This window comes from Typopeltis vanoorti, chromosome 2, assembly GCF_054136105.1.
Source record: "Typopeltis vanoorti isolate ZY-2024b chromosome 2, IOZ_Tvanoo_1.0, whole genome shotgun sequence".
NCBI lineage: Eukaryota > Metazoa > Arthropoda > Arachnida > Uropygi > Thelyphonidae > Typopeltis > Typopeltis vanoorti.
This window is the reverse complement of record NC_143550.1, coordinates 114,034,121-114,055,744: the sequence shown is the minus strand read 5'-3', so window position 1 is coordinate 114,055,744 and position 21,624 is coordinate 114,034,121. Positions and strand designations below refer to the sequence as shown.

Sequence of the window (21,624 nt, the reverse complement as noted above, 5' to 3'; positions counted from 1 at the left end):
TCTTTTCAAATGTCTCTATGGAAGAATTAGCCAAGGGAATGGTGGTCATTTTTTTATTTTTTATTATTATAATCTGTATAGTTTAGAATAATAGTAGCCTTGCCCTTGTTCACCTTCAAGATTATTATTATTATTATTTTTTTTTTTTTAATTTTTTTTTTTTTTTTGTTGTTGTTATTTCCTAGATGTAGAAGGGCTTTATATTCTCTGTTGGGCAGGTTGCTTGCAGGAAGTTTTGCCTATGACAGCATGTTGGCTATGTCAAGCCTAATATTGTTGGCCTCACTGGCAAGAAGTTTGTAGATTATACTTGTAATTTTGATCATGAAATCTTTGGTCAGTACATATCTGTGTGCAATGGCAAAGTTGAGGCTATGACTGATTGCGTTGATGTCATCTGTTTCAAAGATAGTAGTGGATAAGTTAACAATGCTGTTTTTGGACAGTGTTGCAGGCATTAGTAAATTTTTTGCTAGGTTGCCAAATTTTTTGCTATGTCAAATTTTTACTTTTTCAAATTCCTTGATGGCCAGTCATACTTTCCAACTTTGTTTGATGCCAGTTTAAGCAAAATATAGGAAGTGATAATAAAAATAAAAAAAATTTAGTTATTTAGTAATTTCCTGAAGCAACACATCAATTAGGATTAGGATTATAATCCTAATTGATTATAGATAATCCTAGGATTATCTATAAAAATAGTTGATAGATAATCCTAGGATTTGGATTATCTATAAACTATTTTTTTAATATTCATACATAGGCAATTAATTTTTTTAAAAAAATGTTTCATGAAAGTAATTTTCTTTGAAATTATTTTGGATAAAACATGTCTGGCTAAGCTATTCTGAAATTGTTTTTCCGAGCTAATAAAAGATTTATTTGCAGTAAATGATTGTAGCCCACAGATGGTCTTTCTTTCCAAAAAAACAAAACAAAGAAAAAAATAAATAAAGCATATATTTATATTATGGAAGTTTCTCTTATTTTGTCCTGCCATCATCAACAAACTATAATTACATGGTAAAAGGACTAGAGATCTAAAAATATATTGTATGTTTCTACTGTATAATATCTCTATTTAAAATGGTACTGACTCTGAGACATAACTGTGAATGTGAATTAATCTGGTTAATTGTTCAATTCGATTGAATGTGAAGTATTATCACAGCTTCTAATGGATATAATTGATAGCTTGTTCTTTTCAACTCTTATGATTCACATCTGTTTCTCTTATTTTGTCCTGCCATCATCAACAAACTATAATTACGTGGTAAAAGGACTAGAGATCTAAAAATATATTGTATGTTTCTACTGTATAATATCTCTATTTAAAATGGTACTGACTCTGAGACATAACTGTGAATGTGAAGTATTATCACAGCTTCTAATGGAGATAATTGATGGCTTGTTCTTTTCAACTCTTATGATTCACATCTGTATCTTAGTTGACATGAAAATATATCATGGCCATTAGGGAGGCTAATTATTATAGTATGCAACATGTATAATATATGAACTATGTGATGACAAAATTCATTGGCTCTGTCAGCAACTAAATATAATGATTACATAATAAGAAATCCATATGGCAGATTAGTTCTTTTTAAACCCATACATCATTTATGAATGATATCGTGAGTAATTTGAAGTCAGTTTTTTGTCGGATTCAAAACTATCTTTAAATATGTTTAGATGAAATTAACATGCACCAAGATATTTATGAATATCTTGATTCATGTTAATTAATCACCAATAGCTTTACATCTCTCTTCCTCTTTAATATAGGCCCTCTCACATCGTACCCTTATTATGCTTTTGGGAGTAGATCCTTCAACACAACCTGATGTTCCATTGCCTACAAGTCATCCTCATGTTACATTTTCTTATATTAAACACATGTGGAAAAATCGACAAACAGTAAGTATATAATATGTTTGTTTTTCAACAAAAACTTAAATATTGATGAAAATTGCAGCTATATTAAATTTATTTTCCCTCTCCCTACAATTTTAGTGCTTCTTATTACTAGAAGATAATAAAAGATGGAAAAGAATATTACTTTTTTTTCTTGAAGCAATCATTAAGATTTTATGAGCATTTCTCAGTGTTACTTTTTATATTAAATGTTTATTGCATTATATTTATATTACTATTAAGAACTTATTTTACCCATCCATTATACTATTACTTAATATTATATGGTGTATTTAGGAGCTCACCTGAGCTCCTAAATACAACTCTTGTGATATTCAACTTGTATCTACTCTGTGATATCTACACTGGTTTGTGAAGGCCTCTTCCATTGCAGGGAGAATTGAGTTTACTTCTCCCATGGTGACCCACTCCATATTGGGAGAATGTGCCTGTGTGTGTATTTGTATGTAAAAAGCTGAAAGACAATCACAAACAACCATGATCTAGGCAGAATTCAAACCTGCAGCCTTTTGACTGGATAGCATAATAAGTTGACCAACTTATTATTCACCTGCAATTGCAAATTGCAGGTGAATTAAATGACATGATGATAAATATCCATCTTAACATGATGATAAATAAATGGCATGATGATAAATATCATATTTATCATGATGATAAATATCCAAATTGTTTAAAACATCTTTTGTTTGCAAATTGCAGGTGAATTAAATGACATGATGATAAATATCCATCTTGTTTTAAACTTTGTAAGCAAACAGAATTTGCTTGTCCCTTGAAACAGTAAGAAATACTCTAGAAGACTGAAGCATAAGATCTGACATTATTGGACTCCAGACAGATAACGGATTAATGTGGAGGAAAATTATTGTTAAGAAGTTATAAAATTTTCATGTAATACTATCATAATATTCTATAAACCCCTTCCTCCCTCCCTCCCACTTTCTGAGGTTATCAGAAGTTGGATGGTGATGATATCTGTTTCATTAGAGGTTTGCTCTGTTTTTAGCAGTTTATGCATATACATATTAACAGAATTGCTGTAATTCAAAATGTTAGCCATTTTCCATAATAATTACTTTTTTTTGGCTCCTTTATAGGACTGTGCTTTCCGTCAGCTTCATCATTTTGTGCAGACAGCATTACATCCACAAAACCTACAAATTCTTGCACCTGAAGATGCACAACAAAGAGCAGATCTCAATAAACTACTTGCTAAGTAAGAACTTTGTTATAGTAATATAAATTACTTTCTAAGTTAGAATAATATTATGATGAATTATGATGAGTAGAAGAGTGATAAGTGAAAATGCTTATTATTAAAAATATTAACAGCAGCTGTTATCTCACAGGATCAAACCTACTTTATTTATTAAAATTTGATAGAAAAATTAGATGAGTTTATCTTAAATTGGATTAGATGGTTCAAGATGTTGCTGGGATATAGAAATGTAATTAGATTTATATTAATATAGAATGCATTTCAGGAAAATAATTGGGGAAGAATGCATGAGAGGAGGGAGGGGGAGAGAGAGTGTTTATGGGAAAATTCCAGAAGCATTGCTCTCTTTATCACTTCTCTTCCCCTCTAAGAGAAAAGAAGTAGTAAAGAGGGCAACATTTGTCTGCTCTCTGGTATATTCAGATGATATCAGACTTGGGGATCTCTAGATCTCATGATGCTCCCTTCTCTCACACTGTTTATTCTTCTTCCATTCCTTTCCCATGTTATTTTACTGAATTCCTAATATAAGCCCATCTGGTATGCTTTCTGGTATCCTAAGTTTACCAACCCACATCATGAACCATCAAATTCAAGTTATGACACCTTCTTGCCTTTTGCTTGTTTTTAATAAATGTTGTTATGGGGTTGCTTACCTCTCTGAGCTAGAAGATACTTCTAACCTTTACATATTTTTATATTTTTATTTTCGATAGAAGCATATTTTTTTCGATTATTCTTGTTATTTGTATTTTATTATTATTATTTTTTTTTTTCATTTGGATGAAGAAGATTACATAATTTAAAGTGGTCCAGTGATGGCTACTTAGGTGGTTACAATCTTATTTACATTATTTCAGCTATTTATTTAACAAGGATCCTGTATTCTATATCAGTGGCCAAAATGCAGCATGTACACTGTTTGTGATGTGCCAGGCTCTTTTCCTTTTGGCATTGCACAAAAAATTAATTGTGCTTGATTTTATGTATTGACTTTTGTGCGTGCATGTTTATATATACTGGTATATATATATAATTGTTTTAATGATAATTCTACTCATTAAAGGTTAAAATCCTATTGCACATTAGTACTACAAGATTGCTACCCCCACCTCAAGGTAGTCTAAGAGATAATGTGAGATAAATTAAAGATGCCAAGAAATTATATTCTTGGTTTAATCCTTTATCCAAGTGTTAAAGTGTCTATCCAAGTGTCTAAATTCTCATATTATGAGAATTTAGAAAGAAAAAAAAAATAGAAAAACAAACAGACATCGGGTAATTTTTTTTTCTTTTTCAAGTCACATTTAACTTTTAGTAAGCAAGCTGACGGTCCCGATGAATAATATAAACCATCTGCTATCTAACCTAATGTGTTACATAAACATCCATGCTGAAGTAAGATTTGAACTTACAGTCTCTTGGTTACATGATGCTATCTATGCACCACTTACACTTTATTTATATTTTTATAATTATTTGCCACTAATTTATTCATATATGAAATAGTCATTGGATAACTTGTAACCTTTCTAGCTAATGTATCATAGCATACCAAAATCATAGCATTAAGAGAATCCACTACATCTGAAGTGCTAAATATACACAGTGATCTCTCAATTACCTGACATTCATAGGAATGAACCTTCAATTAATCAACACTTGAATGAGCTGGTGTCTAGTACAGCACCATGTAATTCATTTATCCTATCAGCAAACTGCTTTCCTGATGTGGTTTGGATAATTGAGAGATTACTATGTATGTGTGCATATCATCTTCAGCCTCCCCCAATAAATTCTAGAATTTTTTATGAGGTTATAGATCATCTCTCTCCATTTAGTTGTTTGGTGACTATTCCCTCTCTGGGTATATCCATACAGTATTAAATTTTGTCCATCTTTCATCTATATGCTTACAGTATATGCTTTCACAATATTCTCCACTCCAGTCATCTCTCTAATTCTGTTATTTGTAATTCTGGTTCCTTTTTTATGTAGAGCATTATTCTTTTCAAAGCTGTATGGGCCACTCATAACTTGTCTTGTCCCCATTTTAGATGTGGCCTATGTCTCACTTTAATAAGTAAAGCATTTTTAATTAATATGCATATTAAATAGCTTTTTTTTCAAATATATGGGCATATCTCCTAATAATAATCTTTGTACAAAACCAAAATATTTTCTTTCATAGTGTGATTTATTTATTTACCCCTCCCCCTTCTCAAAGTTGATTATCTGAGGTAAATATGGTATCTACAATTTCAGTAGGATTATCTCCTAGTTTCAGTTCAATCTGAAATTGTCATAAATTTTGTTTTAGTTAAGTTAATCTTTTAACCTTTATACCTGCTTGTTCTGTCAAGGTCATTTAGCATTTTATGAAACATGTTATCTGCAAACGTAAATGATTTATCTTTCTTCCATTTGCTATTAATTCCATAGTTTACATTTCTAAAGACTTCCTATAACATGGCAGAAAGCAATTTTGGTAATATCAGATATCTTAAAATTTTAATAACGGAATTAACTCATGTAAAATATTATTTATTAGTAGAATTTTCCCTTGTATATCACAGGCATCTTCAGTACATAAAAAGGCTAACTAAACAATAACTGACAATTCCAAAGGTTGCCACCTAAGTAGCTCATGTAAGATAAATAAAAAAGGGTCATAAAGTTTCCTAACTTATTTAAAAAAATAATAATAATAACACACACACACACACAATTAAAAATTACAAAGTTAGGAAATACTAGTTTATTTAAAAAGTACTGTCTCCCACAAAGGGGATGAACGTAGACCATCAGACCTGTTTAAGTTTGGAGAGTGAAGTAAAATTTCACGTTTCTTTATAAAGCTGTTCCATGAGGAACCGACTTTTGTGAAGGACGCCTTGTTCCAGTGAACTCTGTCTAGTGTTGATGGCATGCTCTGCAAGTTCATACTGTTCAGGTTCAAGGTATTGAATGTACAACTTGTGTTCTTCTATCCGAATAAAAGCAGATCTTCCTGTTTGTCCCACAAGAGCAGGTAATTTGGTAGACACTGATGACTTAGATGTGGAAGCTTGTCCTTTGGAGAAGTGAGAAGGGTGGCAATATTTCTAATGGGTTGAAAGGCAACAAAAATATTTAGTGGTTTTAAAACTTTTGCTATGCATTCACTAATGCCTTGCACATAAGGGATAGGAATACGCATTATTTCTTCTGTATTTGAAGAGGAAGCTATATCAAAACTACTTAAAGCTCTTTTGATGAAAGAATTCTTATATCCATTAGATAGAAAAGAGAAAATAATATATTGCAATTCTTTCTGTAATAGTTCCTCTGAAGAACGAAAGGAGTGGGCCTGATAAACCAGTGTTTTAATAGTTTCTGCCTTTTGACTGGGATGGTGATGAGATTCAGCATGGATGTAATGGGCCTGTATGAGTCTCTTTCCTATAGACTGAGAAATGTAGGTTACCACCTGGTTGGTGAAGAATTAATAGATCTAAAAAGGCTAACTGCTTATTTACTTCTACTTCTAGGGTTAACTGGATCCTTGGATCCAGTTTAGCCTTTTTACATGTACTGAAGATGCCTGTGATACTCAGGCGAAAATTCTACTAATAACTAATATTTTACGTGAGTTAATTCCGTTATTATAATTTTAAGTAATATGTCTACTTACGGCATTTCCTTACTGAAACAAATAAACAGATATCCTTGCTTCATGCCTTTCTTAATATCAAATTCCTTTCCCTTTATATTGGCTGCTGAGTTCTGATAGTTTCTAATAATCTGTATTGTTGGGATCAAAAACACACAACACTTCATAAACATCATCAAAGACATTACATTAGAAAAAGATGATTTATTAGTCAGTTTTGACGTCTCTGCACTCTTTACGAATGTCCGAATCAATGATACAATTCTTCTTTTACAGAACAAATTTCCTCCAGATATCATGATGCTCTTTGCGCATGTATTACGTTCTGGTTATTTTGTATGACAAAACGCTTTCTACGTACAAAAAGAAGGCACAGCTATGGGCTTGCCATTATCCCCCCTGATTGCTAACTTTTATATGGAACATTTTGAACAACTTGCTTTAGGTTCCTCCCCCTTAAAACCCAAAGTTTGGCTTAGATACGTTGACGATGTTTTTGCGATCTGGTCTCATGGCCACCAGACACTAGACACATTCCTTAGCCACCAAAACAAGCAACACAAACATATACAGTTCACAATTGAAACTGAAAAACATAACACACTGCCATTTCTAGATACACTTGTCACATGTCTTCCCTCGGGCAATCTTTCCTTCACTGTTTACCAGAAACCGACATATACTGGCCAATATATACACATAAATTCCTACCACCACCCAACACAAAAACTAGGTGTCATCAATACCCTAAAAAACAGGGCTCTGAAGATCTGCTCCAATGAACACGCACTGAAAAACGAATTTAAAGTGATCAGCAATACTTTTCAAAAAAATGGATACAGCCAAAACACTATTAACAAAATTCTCTACAAGACCTCAATAAAAAAACAAAGACAATCACTCTACAGTAAAACTATAACCATTCCCAACATTAAAGGGACATCAGACAAAATAAACAGAGTACTACAAAAATACAACCTCAAAGCCACCTTTAAACCTCCTGCAAAATTAAAAAGCTTACTCAACTCATCCAAAGACCCACTCCCTCTGCTGGCCCACCCTGGAGTATACCGTATTTATTGCACCTGCAACATACCATACATAGGAGAAACAGGACGCACAATTCCGATCAGACAAAAAGAACATAAACGACACATCAAATATAATAATTATGGTGAAGCTTGCCTTTCTGATCATGCCCTTGAACACCTTACATATAATTGACTGGAAAAGCACTAGTTGTCTACATCACACCAAAACATGGTATGAATTCAAATTTAAGGAAGCTTGTGAGATCATTATCAACCACCCCCAATCTAAACAATAATGATAGGCTAAAAATCCCATACATATGGAAGGCATATATTCATCCCACGAATCCTTCCTCTCTAAGAACAGCTATAAACAGGACTGTAGAAAATCCAGGATCCTAAATCTAAAATAACTTTAATACTAAAAAATAGAACATCACTGTTAAAGAAAAAATCTATAAGAAAGAATGTTTATTCATGTTGTAATTTATAAATAATTTTTTTTTTTAATCAAAAATAACAATTGTAATAATAGAAATAGGACATCACTGTACTGGAAGGAAAACCATCTGTAAGCAAGAATGTTTATTCATGTAATCATAAATTAAATCTAGCTTGATGTAATTTTTTTTTTCCCCACTAGAGGTCATGCCAGTGAGTAGCATGTGATCGAATCATTGTTACTCTAGTTTACGGTTTGAAATGTAACGCAGCTTGTCTTGTATATTTATGTATGCTCCAGATGATGATCTTGATATGAATATCAGAACGTCGGGATAATAAAAAGAATTATTTTAACACGATTGTAGAATCCATAATATCAAAAATGATTGTTTATTATTTCTCATCAATGTAAAATATTGATGAGAAATAATACGCTTTCTCAAAATTAGCAAAAATTACATGTAGGAAATTGATATTCGTTCTCCCCTCGTCTAAACTTGGGTTGATGTAGTTATGATGTATTGCAAAAATATGATGTATTGCTCTGAAGCCTGCTTTTTTGTGGTTGTGCATTGCCAAACATCTTTTGATTTAAAACAATGGATATAAACTCTAATAAATTTAGTTTAATCCTTTATCCAAGTTGTAAGCAAACAAAGTTTGCACCTGAAAATCTTCAGGACTGAGGTAAGGTAGTGCAACATCAGGCAACTCCGAGCCTGTGTGCTTACACTTGGATAAAGGATTAAACTAAATTTATTATAGTCTAACCAAGTGAAAAATAAACTTCCAACATCTTTCTCTAAATCCAGAGTAATTCAATAATAAGGTGGTACTCCTGTTGGCAACTCCTGGTTATTGGCCCTTCCCTTAATGCATAGCAGTATACATATCTGCAAGGAGATGTGCTTTGCATTATGGGAGATACTGAGACAGGGAGTAAGGAGAGCTTGGTCCACCTTTGCTCGGAGTTGCCTGGTGTTGCACTACCTTACTGCGCAAACTTTGTTTGCTTACACTTGGATAAAGGATTAAACCAAATTTTTTATATTCTAACCAAGTGAAAAATAAACTTCCAAAATGGATACAAACCTTTTTGTACATTTGCAAAAATAATAAGATTGCCCTGTAGTAATTGATATAATTTCTGCTACCCTTTTTTAAATATAATATCATTTACTAATTATATGAAGAGCCAAAGGCTTCAATTCAGCGACATGAACTTATTTAAGTTAAGGGATATTGCATCCCATATTGTTTCTTAGCCGAATAAGAAACTCAAAGAGTTTCATGCCGAATATAGAAACTATATAAAGTTCGGCGATTCCAAGAGTAAGCAAATACCTGGATAGCAGCACCTGACCCATTTGGTAGTGCAAACTGAGGCAACTCATAGAGAGGGTGGAGCAAGCTCCGATCACTATTCTTGGTATTTACCCATAATGTGAACTTAGCTCCTAGGAGCTATCTTGGTATTTACCCATTCTTGCTCCACCCTCTCTATGAGTTGCCTCAGTTTGCACTACCTAATTGGTCAGGTGCTGCTATCCAGGTATTTGCTTACTCTTGGAATCGCCGAACTTTATATAGTTTCTATATTTGGCATGAAACTCTTTGAGTTTCATATTTGGCTAAGAAACAATATGGGATGCAATATCCCTTAACTTAAATAAGTTCATGTCACCCAATTGAAGCCTTTGGTTCTTCATATAATTAGTAATTTATTAGGACACCTTCTTGGCAATTCTCATAGAAAAGATGTAAGTTCTGTTCATTACAAACTTGGTATTAACTAGGTCTACCTGCTCACTGATGAGACCCTCAATAAAGGTTGAAACCGGTCTGGGTAGTGACCTTCTCTCATAATGTAGAACAGTAATACAGCTCCTAGGAGCTAAGTTCACATTATGGGTAAATACCAAGAATAGTGATCGGAGCATGTTCCACCCTCTCTAAGAGTTGCCTCAGTTTGCACTACCTAATGGGTCAGGTTCTGCTATCCAGGTATTTGCTTATGCTTGGAATCACCGAACTTTATATAGTTTTTATATTCGGCATGAAAATCTTTGAGTATCTTATTCGGCTAAGAAACAATATGGGATGCAATATCCCTTAGCTTATATAATATCATTGATCCATGCAATTGTGAAATTTTTTCTGTAGTGAAAATATCATGAACATCCAGTACGACCTTATGAAATTGTGAAACTCCTGATTTTATGTGCTCTTCTAATATGCATTTTCTCCAAGACTTTTATTATTCTTTGCTGATTCAAGGACTTTCTATAATTCTACTGTTACAGTTGGTGGGTCACTGTTTTATCTTGTCTAAATTTATCTGTTTTTCTGCTTTTATGTAGATCACTATAAACATTACTTCATATTTCAATTATTGTTTCTTTATTGCATTGTACTATTCTTTTGCTTATTTTTCAGCTTTGAAATTCCATTTTTTCACCTATGTAATTCTTCCTTGAACTTTTTCTGTTATTTCTGATATGTAAGCTTTTACGTTTCTGCAAATTCAGTATTGTACGTGTACTCCTGTTTCCCCTTTTCATTAATTATTTTCTTTGTTATTTTTTAGATCAATTATATGTTCAGTAGTTCTTTGCTAGTAAAGATTTTCTTAAATCCATAGTGACTTCTATCATTTAATTATTTCCTCTATTCTCTCAGATAAGTCTGATTCATTCAAAGTTCTTTCATTCCATTATTTTCTCAAGCTTTTCTTTATAGTGTACTATATCTTAATTTTTTTTCTCTCTCTTTTTGAGGTTTGCCTTGCTCTCACTAGCCTATGATCATTAAACTGATTGACAAACAGATACATCTTCTATGATTTGGTGTAGTTCATTGTAATCAATTCTATTAATTCTCTGATAAATGCTCTTCAAGTCCACTTTCATTTGTTTTATTTTTTAAAGGACGTATTGCCTATATGTGATCCCTTAGTTCTCTTGCAAATTCAGTAAGTCCCTTCAGATTATCAGCGTATAATACTGATACACAGCACTGTAATGCAAGAACACCCTTGCCCACTAATGAACTCTGCAACCTAATCACATCAGCAGTACATGACTTGATCAAGGCTGAGAAGAAGAAAAAAAAAGAAAAAAAAACTCTTCTTCCTTTCCAGGCTTATAGGCCAAGTGGCCTGTTCCAGACTCAATTCCATCTTTTTAAGGGTCTTCCTCTGCATCGAGTACCTTTTGGGTTGTAATTTAGAATTTGTTTAGGTATTCTGCTTCTATTCATTCTTAGTATGTGTTCTTTCCATTTTTCTCTATAGCAAATAACTGTTTCATTTAGGGAGGTTGTAATTCCAAGTTTTTTTCTGATTTTGCTGCTTTTCATTTTGTCCATTATTGTGACTCCTCTTCTTTCTTCTTTCATCTGCTTTTTTTATTGTTCATATCTCACTGACATAAAGTAAGGTTGGTTTAGCTACTGTGTTGTGGATTCTTATTCGTGTGTGTTTTTGTACATAATTGGGTTTAAAAATTTTATTTATAATGCCAGTTACTTTTAAAAGTTTGATATCTTTGGTTCTATATTAGCTTCATTTTCATATGACATTGCGCAACCTAAATATTTAAATGTATTTACTTGCTCTATTATTTTGTTGTCTATTACTATTTTGCTTTTTATTGGATTAGCACCTTTGAAGACCATGACTTTTGTTTTGTCTGTTGATATTTCCATACCATATGTTTTTATCAGATTATTTAGACTCTATAATGATTTTTGTAGTACTTCATTATTTCAAAGAATTATTTGGTCATCAGCAAAAAGAAGAGTAGCTAATCTGGTGTTACAGTTTATCTTGAATCCTCCTTCATTAGTTATCTTCCATTCTTTTATGATTTTATCTATGTATATATTAAGGAAGAAAAAAAATTCAGTGCATTATTTTGAACTTTCTGGTAAATCACTAAAAAAAGACATCAGCAAATTAGCAGAAGAATGCAACCTTGACTCTAGAAATGTCATCAGGTGCCATCTTTTTAGACCCATAAATAACAGAAAGGATGGAATAAACTTTCCGTGCCTCTTAAAAGTGACTTGTGACACACCAACAAGCACATCTAAATGATGTGCTTGTTGGTGTGGGTTACTAGTGGCATCAAGTGATGCCACTAGTAACCACCATTGAGGACCAGTATGCAGGCTCTGTATAGGAAATGTGCAAGCCCTTTGCCTTCAAATATATGCCCCACAGAACCTTGCATATCCACTTCACTAACATCCGTGCCCTCAGCTCCAACTTTAATAGTGTCCACTACCATCTTCAATCTACTAAACCCTGCCTACTCTTTTTGGCAGAAACTCAACTCACCCCCCCCCCCCAGCACTAATCATCTCAACTTTCCACTACACACTCTTTCGACCCAAAGGTGCCATTTGTGCATACATCCACTCTGACATACCTTGCCAGAGAGCACATAACCTACAATTGCTCAACTTTGACCTTTTTTGGTTGAAAATATCCCTTCCCCACTCAGTAAAATTCATTTGCTATCTGTACCACTCCCCTAATGCCACCAACTACTCTTGAGCTCTTTAATTTTCTCTCCTTAAAAATTGATCTTCTCCAGTCCCACTTTCCCAATAACAAAATCATCCTTAATGTCCATAACACCAACTGGCTTTTCTCTTCCAGTTGTATAGATCTTGCAGGCAGAGATGCTGAAACATTTGCCATCACTAATGACCTTACACAGATTGTTCACATGACAACAGAATACCAGATAACCCAAACTACTTCCAAAACACTCTACATCTCTTCTTCACCAATGACCCTTCCAAATACACAGTGAATGTAGTGAGCCACCTAGGTAATTCCAACCACAATGTAGTATGCATCTCCTCACATTACACAGCCACTTCCGTACAACAGTAGTTTGGCACTATAACAGTGCTAAGTGGGATAGCCTCCATGACTTCTATGCCTCAGTCCATGGTTGGACTATTGCTTCTGGCCATCCAACCCAAACATATGCACTGAATATATCACCAAAGCAATCCTCACTGGCTTGGAAACATACATTCCCCACACTACTCCGAACTGCTGTCCCCTAACTAAACCCTTGCAAATTCAGTCCTGGTTCTCCAAAAGATATGCCAAGACTGTACAAATGAAAAATCAAGCAACTATAACTGGCTTACATCAAGAGCTTCATTCTCCTTTAGTGCTTATACTCAAGTCCAAAATAGATGCAAGAAAACTAGCAATGGTTCCAAAACAGAGTTTGAAAGAGCAAAAAAGCAGCAAACGTGGAGCAAACCTGTCTAAATGGCAGCAGAGCCTTTTGGTCTCTTGCAATTGGTTGTAAGTTTTGCCCAACACTATTCCCACCAATATCATACTCAGACGGCGTTATTGCATCGTCACCCACAGAAAAACCCAATCTTCTGACCACACTTTGCTTCCAATGCACACGCAACTGACAATTGTAAATGCTCCCCAATCATTTCAGATGCCCAAGACATAATGTCCTCCTACATTTTGCCAGAAAGAGATCAGAAAAATATTGTATTGTCCAAATTAGATACAAAAAAGTCTCTTGGCCCTGATGGCATTCCTTTAATTGTCCTGAAGGCTTGTGCAGAAGAACTCCTATTCCTATGTTGTCTGTATATACTCTCTTACTCCACTTATCCCACAGCCTGGAAATTGGCCTATATTCAACCCATTCCCATCAAGGGCGATAAATCTCTGCCATCTAACTACCGCCCTATCTCACTCATCTCAGTCCTGTCTAAAGTAATGGAGAAAACCATCAATTCCCAATTTCTACACTACCTCAAAGGCCCCAGCTAATATATGTTCACTAGTATGGATTCTGTCACTGCCGATCTACAGGAGATCTACTCATGTATATCACCCATCTCAGGACAAATGTCATGAAGCAGTTTGGTGAATCTCAAGTGGTTGCACTTGATATCTCTAAAGCTTTTGAATGGGTCTGGCACAAAGGCTTATTAAGCAAACTTCTATTAATTATTTGGTCTGTCTCAGGACTTTTGTATTTGGATTGCCAGCTTTCTGTCTGGATACACACTATGTGTAATGGTGAATAGTTTATTATCCTCTTGCCATTCAACTAATGCTTGGGGTTCCACAGGGTTCTGTTCTCTCAGCAGCCCTCTTCCATCTCTATATCAATGACCTATTTCAGTTGACCTCCAACCCATACACAGTTTTGCAGATGATAACACATTTTACTCCTCCCCTTTCATTTGATAACCTACTCTACACAACTCACCTCAACCTACAGAACATCAACCACTTATTAAGCAAACTTCTATTAATTATTTGGTCTGTCTCAGGACTTCTGCATTTGGATTGCCAGCTTTCTGTTTGGATGCACACTATGTGTGATGGTGAATGATTTATTATCCTCTCACCATTCAACTAATGCTGAGTTCCACAACTGCCTTTAATTCTGATCTCAAGCCATCTTCCAGTGGGGGTTCAGATAACTTTGTCAATTTCAATGCTAATAAAACCTAGTTCTGTCTTATTTCTCATAAAAAAAAGAACCATTTTTTCCCAATATTATTTTTGACAATATGCAAATTTCCAGGCAACTTGGGATTTCTCTTCTAAGAATTACCATGGCATCAAGCCTCTTCTGGTTTAAATAAATCACAACCATTGCATCCTCATACGCATGGATAGGCTTATGTGTTTGTCAGACATGTTGTAATAGTAAATTTAGTTTAATCCTTTATCCAAGTCTGAGCAAACAAAGTTTGCGCCTGAAAGTATCTTCAGGACTGAGGTAAGGTGGTACACCACCAGGGGGACTCCTTGCAAAAGTGGAGCAAGCTACCAACACTCCTATCTCAGTATCTGCCATAATGCAAAACACATCTCCTTGCGGATATGTCTAATGTTATGCATTATGGGAAGGGCCACTACCCAGACTAGTTTCGACCTTTATTGAGGTCTCTTCAGTGGGAGCCAGGCCCAAGTGGAGATACCAGTCAGAAGCATTAGCAGGTCATCTCTACCTATAGGAGTTGCCAATTGGTATCTCCACTTGGGCCTGGCTCCCACTGAAGAGACCTCAATAAAGGTCAAAACTAGTCTGGGTAGTAGCCCTTCCCTTAATGCATAACATTAGACATATCCGCAAGGAGATGTGTTTTGCATTATGGGAGATACTGAGATAGGAGTGTTGGTAGCTTGCTCCACCTTTGCAAGGAGTCGCCCTGGTGTTGTACCACCTTACCTCAGTCCTGAAGATACTTTCAGGCGCAAACTTTGTTTGCTCACACTTGGATAAAGGATTAAACTAAATTTATTATATTCTAACCAAGTGAAAAATAAACTTTTAACATGTTGTAATAGATTTCATGGTTGATATGAACACAAATGGATTTTTTTTTTTAACCTAGATGGCACCATATTAGAACTTTAGTCTTGTTTTGCACGCTGCAATTACTTATACTAGTCCCACTTACACCGAATTGTGGTTGTCTTACATTTGTAACAAACTTTGTGTTGTATGCTCTGAAGATGCTGGATATAATACCAGCGAAATATTAGCTTTTAAGTTAATAAATCGTTATTTTCTTATCCATCTGTGTTCGTATCAACCGTGAAATCTATTACAACATTGCATCCTCGGCTTAAAAAAAAAAAAAAAAAAAACTAGGATTTCTCTTTTGCTCAAGGCGTTACTTCACCCTTGAACTGCTGTTAACGTTATACAAATCACAAATCCACCCAGCTATTGAATACTGCCCTTACATTTGGGATGGAGCCCCAAGGTTTCCTCAAAATGCTTGGCTCAATACAGAGGAGAGCAATTAGATTGATTAATGATCCTTCTCTTACTAACTCACTCCTCTCACTTTTGCACAGACATTTGATTTCTGCAATATGTGTTTTCTATAAACATTTCCATGGCAAATGTTCATCTGAAATTGCATCAATAATTCCCCCACTTAGTACTAAGCCCATTGGAACATGTGGAGCTGTTACTCAACATCCCTTCTCGGTGCACCTTGAAACCCTCAGAACAAGTTTCTTTTCCTCCTCCTTCATCCCTACTACTGCTGTAATGTGGAACATTCTTCCCAGGCTTTAAGATTTCTGCAATATGTGTTTTCTATAAATATTTCCATGGCAAATGTTCATCTGAAATTGCATCAATAATTTCCCCACTTAGTACTAAGCCCATTGGAACATGTGGAGCTGTTACTCAACATCCCTTCTCGGTGCACCTTGAAACCCTCAGAACAAGTTTCTTTTCCTCCTCCTTCATCCCTGCTACTGCTGTAATGTGGAACATTCTTCCCAGGCTTTAAAATTAAATGTAAACAAGTTCCTCCTTTCCCAACCCACTGCCCATGTATGGAACTAATTTACTATAGGTTGATCAACTAACCTCTCATGTATGTGCTCAACGTAATGCCATTACAACTGCCACCATCTAAAACTTTCATCATCAAATTCCTGACATATAGCCTCAGGGGTATATAAATAATATTAATGATATTATGATAGTAATACATGAAAAGTTACATTATTACTAACTTCCTATCAACAATTTTCCTTCAAATTAGCCTGTTATCTGTCAACATTCCAATATTATTAGATCTGATATTTCTTGTTCTACGGAACTTTTCACTGTGTTGATCCATTAACATCTTGGATCTTTTTTCCTGCTATCCTGGCAAAGAATACTTGTTTTTGCTAATTTCTTGTTCCATTCTCTTTAAGTGGCCATACCACTTAATGAAATTAGCTCTGTTAACACATTCTTGAATGCTAACAATGGCAAGTTCTTTCCTAACATCATCATTTTTAATAGAATACTGCTGTTGATGCTATCTGTTCAGTCTCCTAATCTTTTTCTGGACTCGCATATCTGTAGTCTTCATTCTTTGATCAAGAGTTTTATTTCTAACCCAGTTTTGAGATCCATATATTAAAATTGGTTTGAACACTGTCTTGTATATAGCTAGTTTAGTGTTTTGACTAATCTTTCTCTCTCTCTCTCTCCTATTCCATATAAATTTATTCAGTTGACTGCCTACCATACTAACTTTGCTAATTCTGCTGTCTACTTCCAAATTTAATTTGCCATCTTCACTAAAATTATTGTGCCTAAACAGCTGAAATGTTTTACTTGTTCTGTAGGGTCTCTATTCAGGATGCAGTTGATGTTCTCAGTGTTTATTATTATTATTATTATTATGAAATACTTCCAGGGAGTCCAAAGACTCATCGAGGGAGGGCACCTATTCATGCCTCTCCGTCTCCACCAACTGCAACTACCTTCAAACACCACCATCATCTACTGCCGACAACCACCACCACCTAGCATTTTTCACAGACAATCGCAAACATCCATGCCCACGGTGGGATTCGAACCCACAGCCTTCTGGCTGGAGAGCAAATACGCTAACCATTCGGCCAACCAGGCTGGCAAAGCCTGGTTGGTGTTTCTGCCTAATTTCACTGTCTTTGTCTTTTCAATGCTGATTTTCATAACAAATTTATTACAGCAGTTATTTAGTTTGTTAAGGGAATCCTGCAGACTTTTCCCAGATTCATTTAGGAGTATAACATCATCTGCATAAAGTAAAGGATTGAGATTAACATCTCCAATTTGGCATCCAATTTTCCTTCATAATGTGATCCACATAGATGATGACTAATAGTAGAGATAATGTACATCCTTATCGGACACCTGATTTAACATCAAACCCTCTTTCTGTACCTCCTAAAATTATAACTGCTGATTTACAACTCAAATAAACCATATATTGCTTGATGTAATGTCACATTTACACAATATACCAGAGCATTTTGAACAGCTTTCTTTTGGGCTTTATTTTTTCTTATTTCTTTAGTCACCACACCTTACATAACCCTTAAAGCAGCTACATCTACTTCACAATTAAAATGTTCCATTATAGTTTTCCACTGATGTATTATATCTGAAAATGTTAGATAGATTATCATAGCAATCATCAACTGCATTATCTGAATAACTGGAGGTAGGTGTATATATTTGTATTACACTCAGATCAAACTACTATGATTTATTATTGATGTTAATATTGTTAATGTTATTAATTTTCAACTTGTTAGTTGTAATTCTCTGACAAAGGTTTGAATTCGAGAATGTTATTTTTTCATCATTCATGAACCATAATTCCATCAATTCTTTGACAATAGCCTCCTCTCCCAGCTGTATGTAAAATATACATGCTTGCTTTAATGATTTTTTCCCTTCTATTCTAGTTTCATAAAGTCCAAATATATCCCATTTTATTTTGCCCCAGTCCCTTACATAATTTTTTTTCCTTTCAACGTTCTAACATAAGTACATATGTTCAGTTTCCTCATTGTGATGTTCTTCACAAATACATTTACTAGAAAGTATCTCGTACCTAATTTTTAATCAGTTTTTAGTATTCTGAGGTAACATTTGAGATAACATGTCCATTTTGGCCTTGCCTGCTTATTTCCTTATATCCTTCAAACTATAATTGTCAGTTCTATTTTGTTAACCTTTCCTTCATAATTACACGGTGATCAGCATTAATTATAAAAAAATTATGGAGAAACTACCATATTATAGTAAAACTTCAGTTTAATATAAACCAAAATAATCACTCAACTTGTCGACCTTTATATCAAGGTCATTGTAATATGTGTCCTATTTATTGTTATTTATATATTCCTTTCTTTCATCACACTATTCCATCTTACTATTGCGTACTTAGTTTATCTACCTTTCGCACTATGAGTTTTATGTCTATGGATACTAGAAAATTTATTTGATAAGACTGTGCCACTGGTATCTTTTAATTGGCATAAAACTCGGTAATAAGGCCGGTTGACTTCTCTCTTTCTCTAACACAAATTCCTTCAAGAAAACTTTACACAAACAGTCGTGGTCTATTTGCACTTAACTACGCTTCGGCTATCTTACTTGGTTTCCGACTCTTAAGTTCGCATTATTTAGGGACAGTACATTGTAAAATAAACAAGCAGGTGGCACTTTATTGACATATAATTAAAACACATTTATTTACATAAAAAAAAAAGTACATTAAATAAACGATAGGGAGGTTACTCTCTCTCTTTCTCTCTCTCTCTCTCTCTCTCTCTCTCTCTCTCTACCTACCTATCCTTATACTTTTGGTATAAAGAAACAAACTTTCCCTTTTCAATATTAAATGACTATATAATATAATTACTCTGTTACTTCTCTGCTTAAAAAAATCAAATTTTGATGACTAATTTACTCATAAAGAGATTAGCTAGCTATGGCAAGTTATCTTACAATTTATATTCCAGTTAACAACAAATCAGAGGACTCCTCTTATAGATATTTCTTATCAGTCCATCTGTGACATATCTCCTAGATTACAAAAAGAATACATTAAGGGATGTAATGCACTTACAGGGCTCTTTGTCACGACACCTTCCAAAGGTCCTGCATCAAAGTCACTATGGTTTTTCTTTCATCACAGACCTTAGGTTTCCATCTGGAGAGTCTTGTTTCAGAGGGCTTTTCGTCGGAAAAATCAGTGGGTCTTAGGCTGCAATCTTTCCGGTACTCAAAAGCTCAAGCAAGAAGTTTCAGCATACAGGCTTGAAGATCACTCTGCGACTTTTGGCTTCAGTTGACTTCCCGCAGCACTAGGACATCTGACCGGCACTTGGCATTGGCTGTTCTCCCAATTTTTTCCTCTGGGTCCGACTGCCTCTGGCTCTCTTCGGTAACAGCGCTTCGCCTCTCCTGCTTCGGTAACTGGCCCTCGCCTCTGCTCTCTCAGCAACTGAATCTTGCCTCCCCTCTGTCAGCAACTGAACCTCGCTTCTTCTCTCTTGGGACCTGGACTCCCCTTTTATTTTTGCCTTCTTGGGACCTTGCACCATGGGTTGTAAACCCCGAAGAAATTGGCAGTTCTCCTTGATCTTTTTGTTAAGGCCGACCCGTTCTTTCATCTCCTCTGTGCACTCTTTTTTCCTTGTATTGTCGGGCAGTGGAAACTTCTCTGAAACTAGCGGATCTCTTTGATACTAACTTTCAAGGTGTTCATGCGCAGAGCTTCGCATACAACTTTCTCACACACTTAATCGTAAACAAATTTCTTGTGCTCTTATATATAGCTACTATACAAAGCTTCCGATGGGAAGGCATTGCCTTTGTTTTTGACATTCTAGAAACTTTAGTTAAAACAGTAAATACAATCAATTCCCATAGGGTTATTTACATTAATCTTTAACATAAAATACATAGAGACAAACAAGGTTATTTTTATAACAGTTCTCATGAGACTTGACCTTAGTAAAAATCGATGTAAAGCGCTTTGGTATTTCTAAGCTACATAGAGTTTTACATCATCATCATCTGGAGTATACACATATGTACAAAGAAAGTAGCTATGTTACAATCTACATGGTATATTCATGTAACTACATGAAAGCTAGAGTACTCTTATTATCAATTTTATATGAATGGTACAAAGTTAAGGTATTATGCAAGCATGTGAAGCTTGATGATATTCTTAAATCAATTAAGTCACACAAAGAGAGATTTCTGTTTATCTTCAAATTTATATCAATAATAGTAGTCCTTCCTACTTTCTGCATCCTGTGAAAGGGGTTTTTAGCATAATAAATGTTATAAAATCCAAGAAAAGAACTACACTTCAAAGTTTCAACTTAGAGAAGCGTATCACAATGTCCTGCAATAAACTGTCAATCGATTTGTTTGAAGCAGAATCTGCAATCGATAAACAGTATTTTTCTGGAAATATGTGTCACATATATGACCATTCTAGTCACAAAAATTAAGATAATAAATTATTATTATTTTTTTTTAAAATAATGTCTTTATTTTTTTCGTATTCTTATTTACTTGACATTTACATATCATTAAAAAATTGAGGGATGAAAGGGGTTTAGGTATTTTTGGTGATAATTACTGTTTTGTATAATTTGTCAAGTGCTATATACACATATATATAGTAACTACAAGTGTGGAAAACCCAAGGTAGCATGCCTTACTTCATGTAACATATCTAGTTCCTATTTTCCTTTCTTTGTTGTTTCTCCCCAATAAGATTCAAAGACTACTAGAATATTCAAGAACTAAGGGAGCGAATCTTTCCTACTTTACCATATTTATGTCTCATGCAGAGGGAGAGAGAGAGTTTGATTTTTTTTTCTCTCAGGTTCTTGTCTAGTAGGCTGAATTCAAAGATTCATGGTCAGCATAGGAGGACTGGCCAAATATCCACCTTAAAGATTACATACTTATGTGTTCATCGAACAGATGATGGCTAATCTTCTTTCA

At 34.5% G+C, this 21,624-nt stretch overlaps 1 protein-coding gene across 7 annotated transcripts in view; it reads left to right on the top strand.

The window, feature by feature from the left end:
• The window catches only part of mTor (serine/threonine-protein kinase Tor), an 816,233-nt gene that overhangs the window by 582,684 nt on the left and 211,925 nt on the right, over positions 1 to 21,624 (top strand). For all 7 annotated transcript variants that reach the window (XM_090412780.1, XM_090412800.1, XM_090412771.1 and 4 more), the window contains 2 exons: positions 1,789 to 1,920; positions 3,039 to 3,157. In XM_090412780.1, coding sequence (XP_090268906.1) covers positions 1,789 to 1,920; positions 3,039 to 3,157 — 251 coding nt within the window. The remainder of the gene's footprint in view (positions 1 to 1,788; positions 1,921 to 3,038; positions 3,158 to 21,624) is intronic.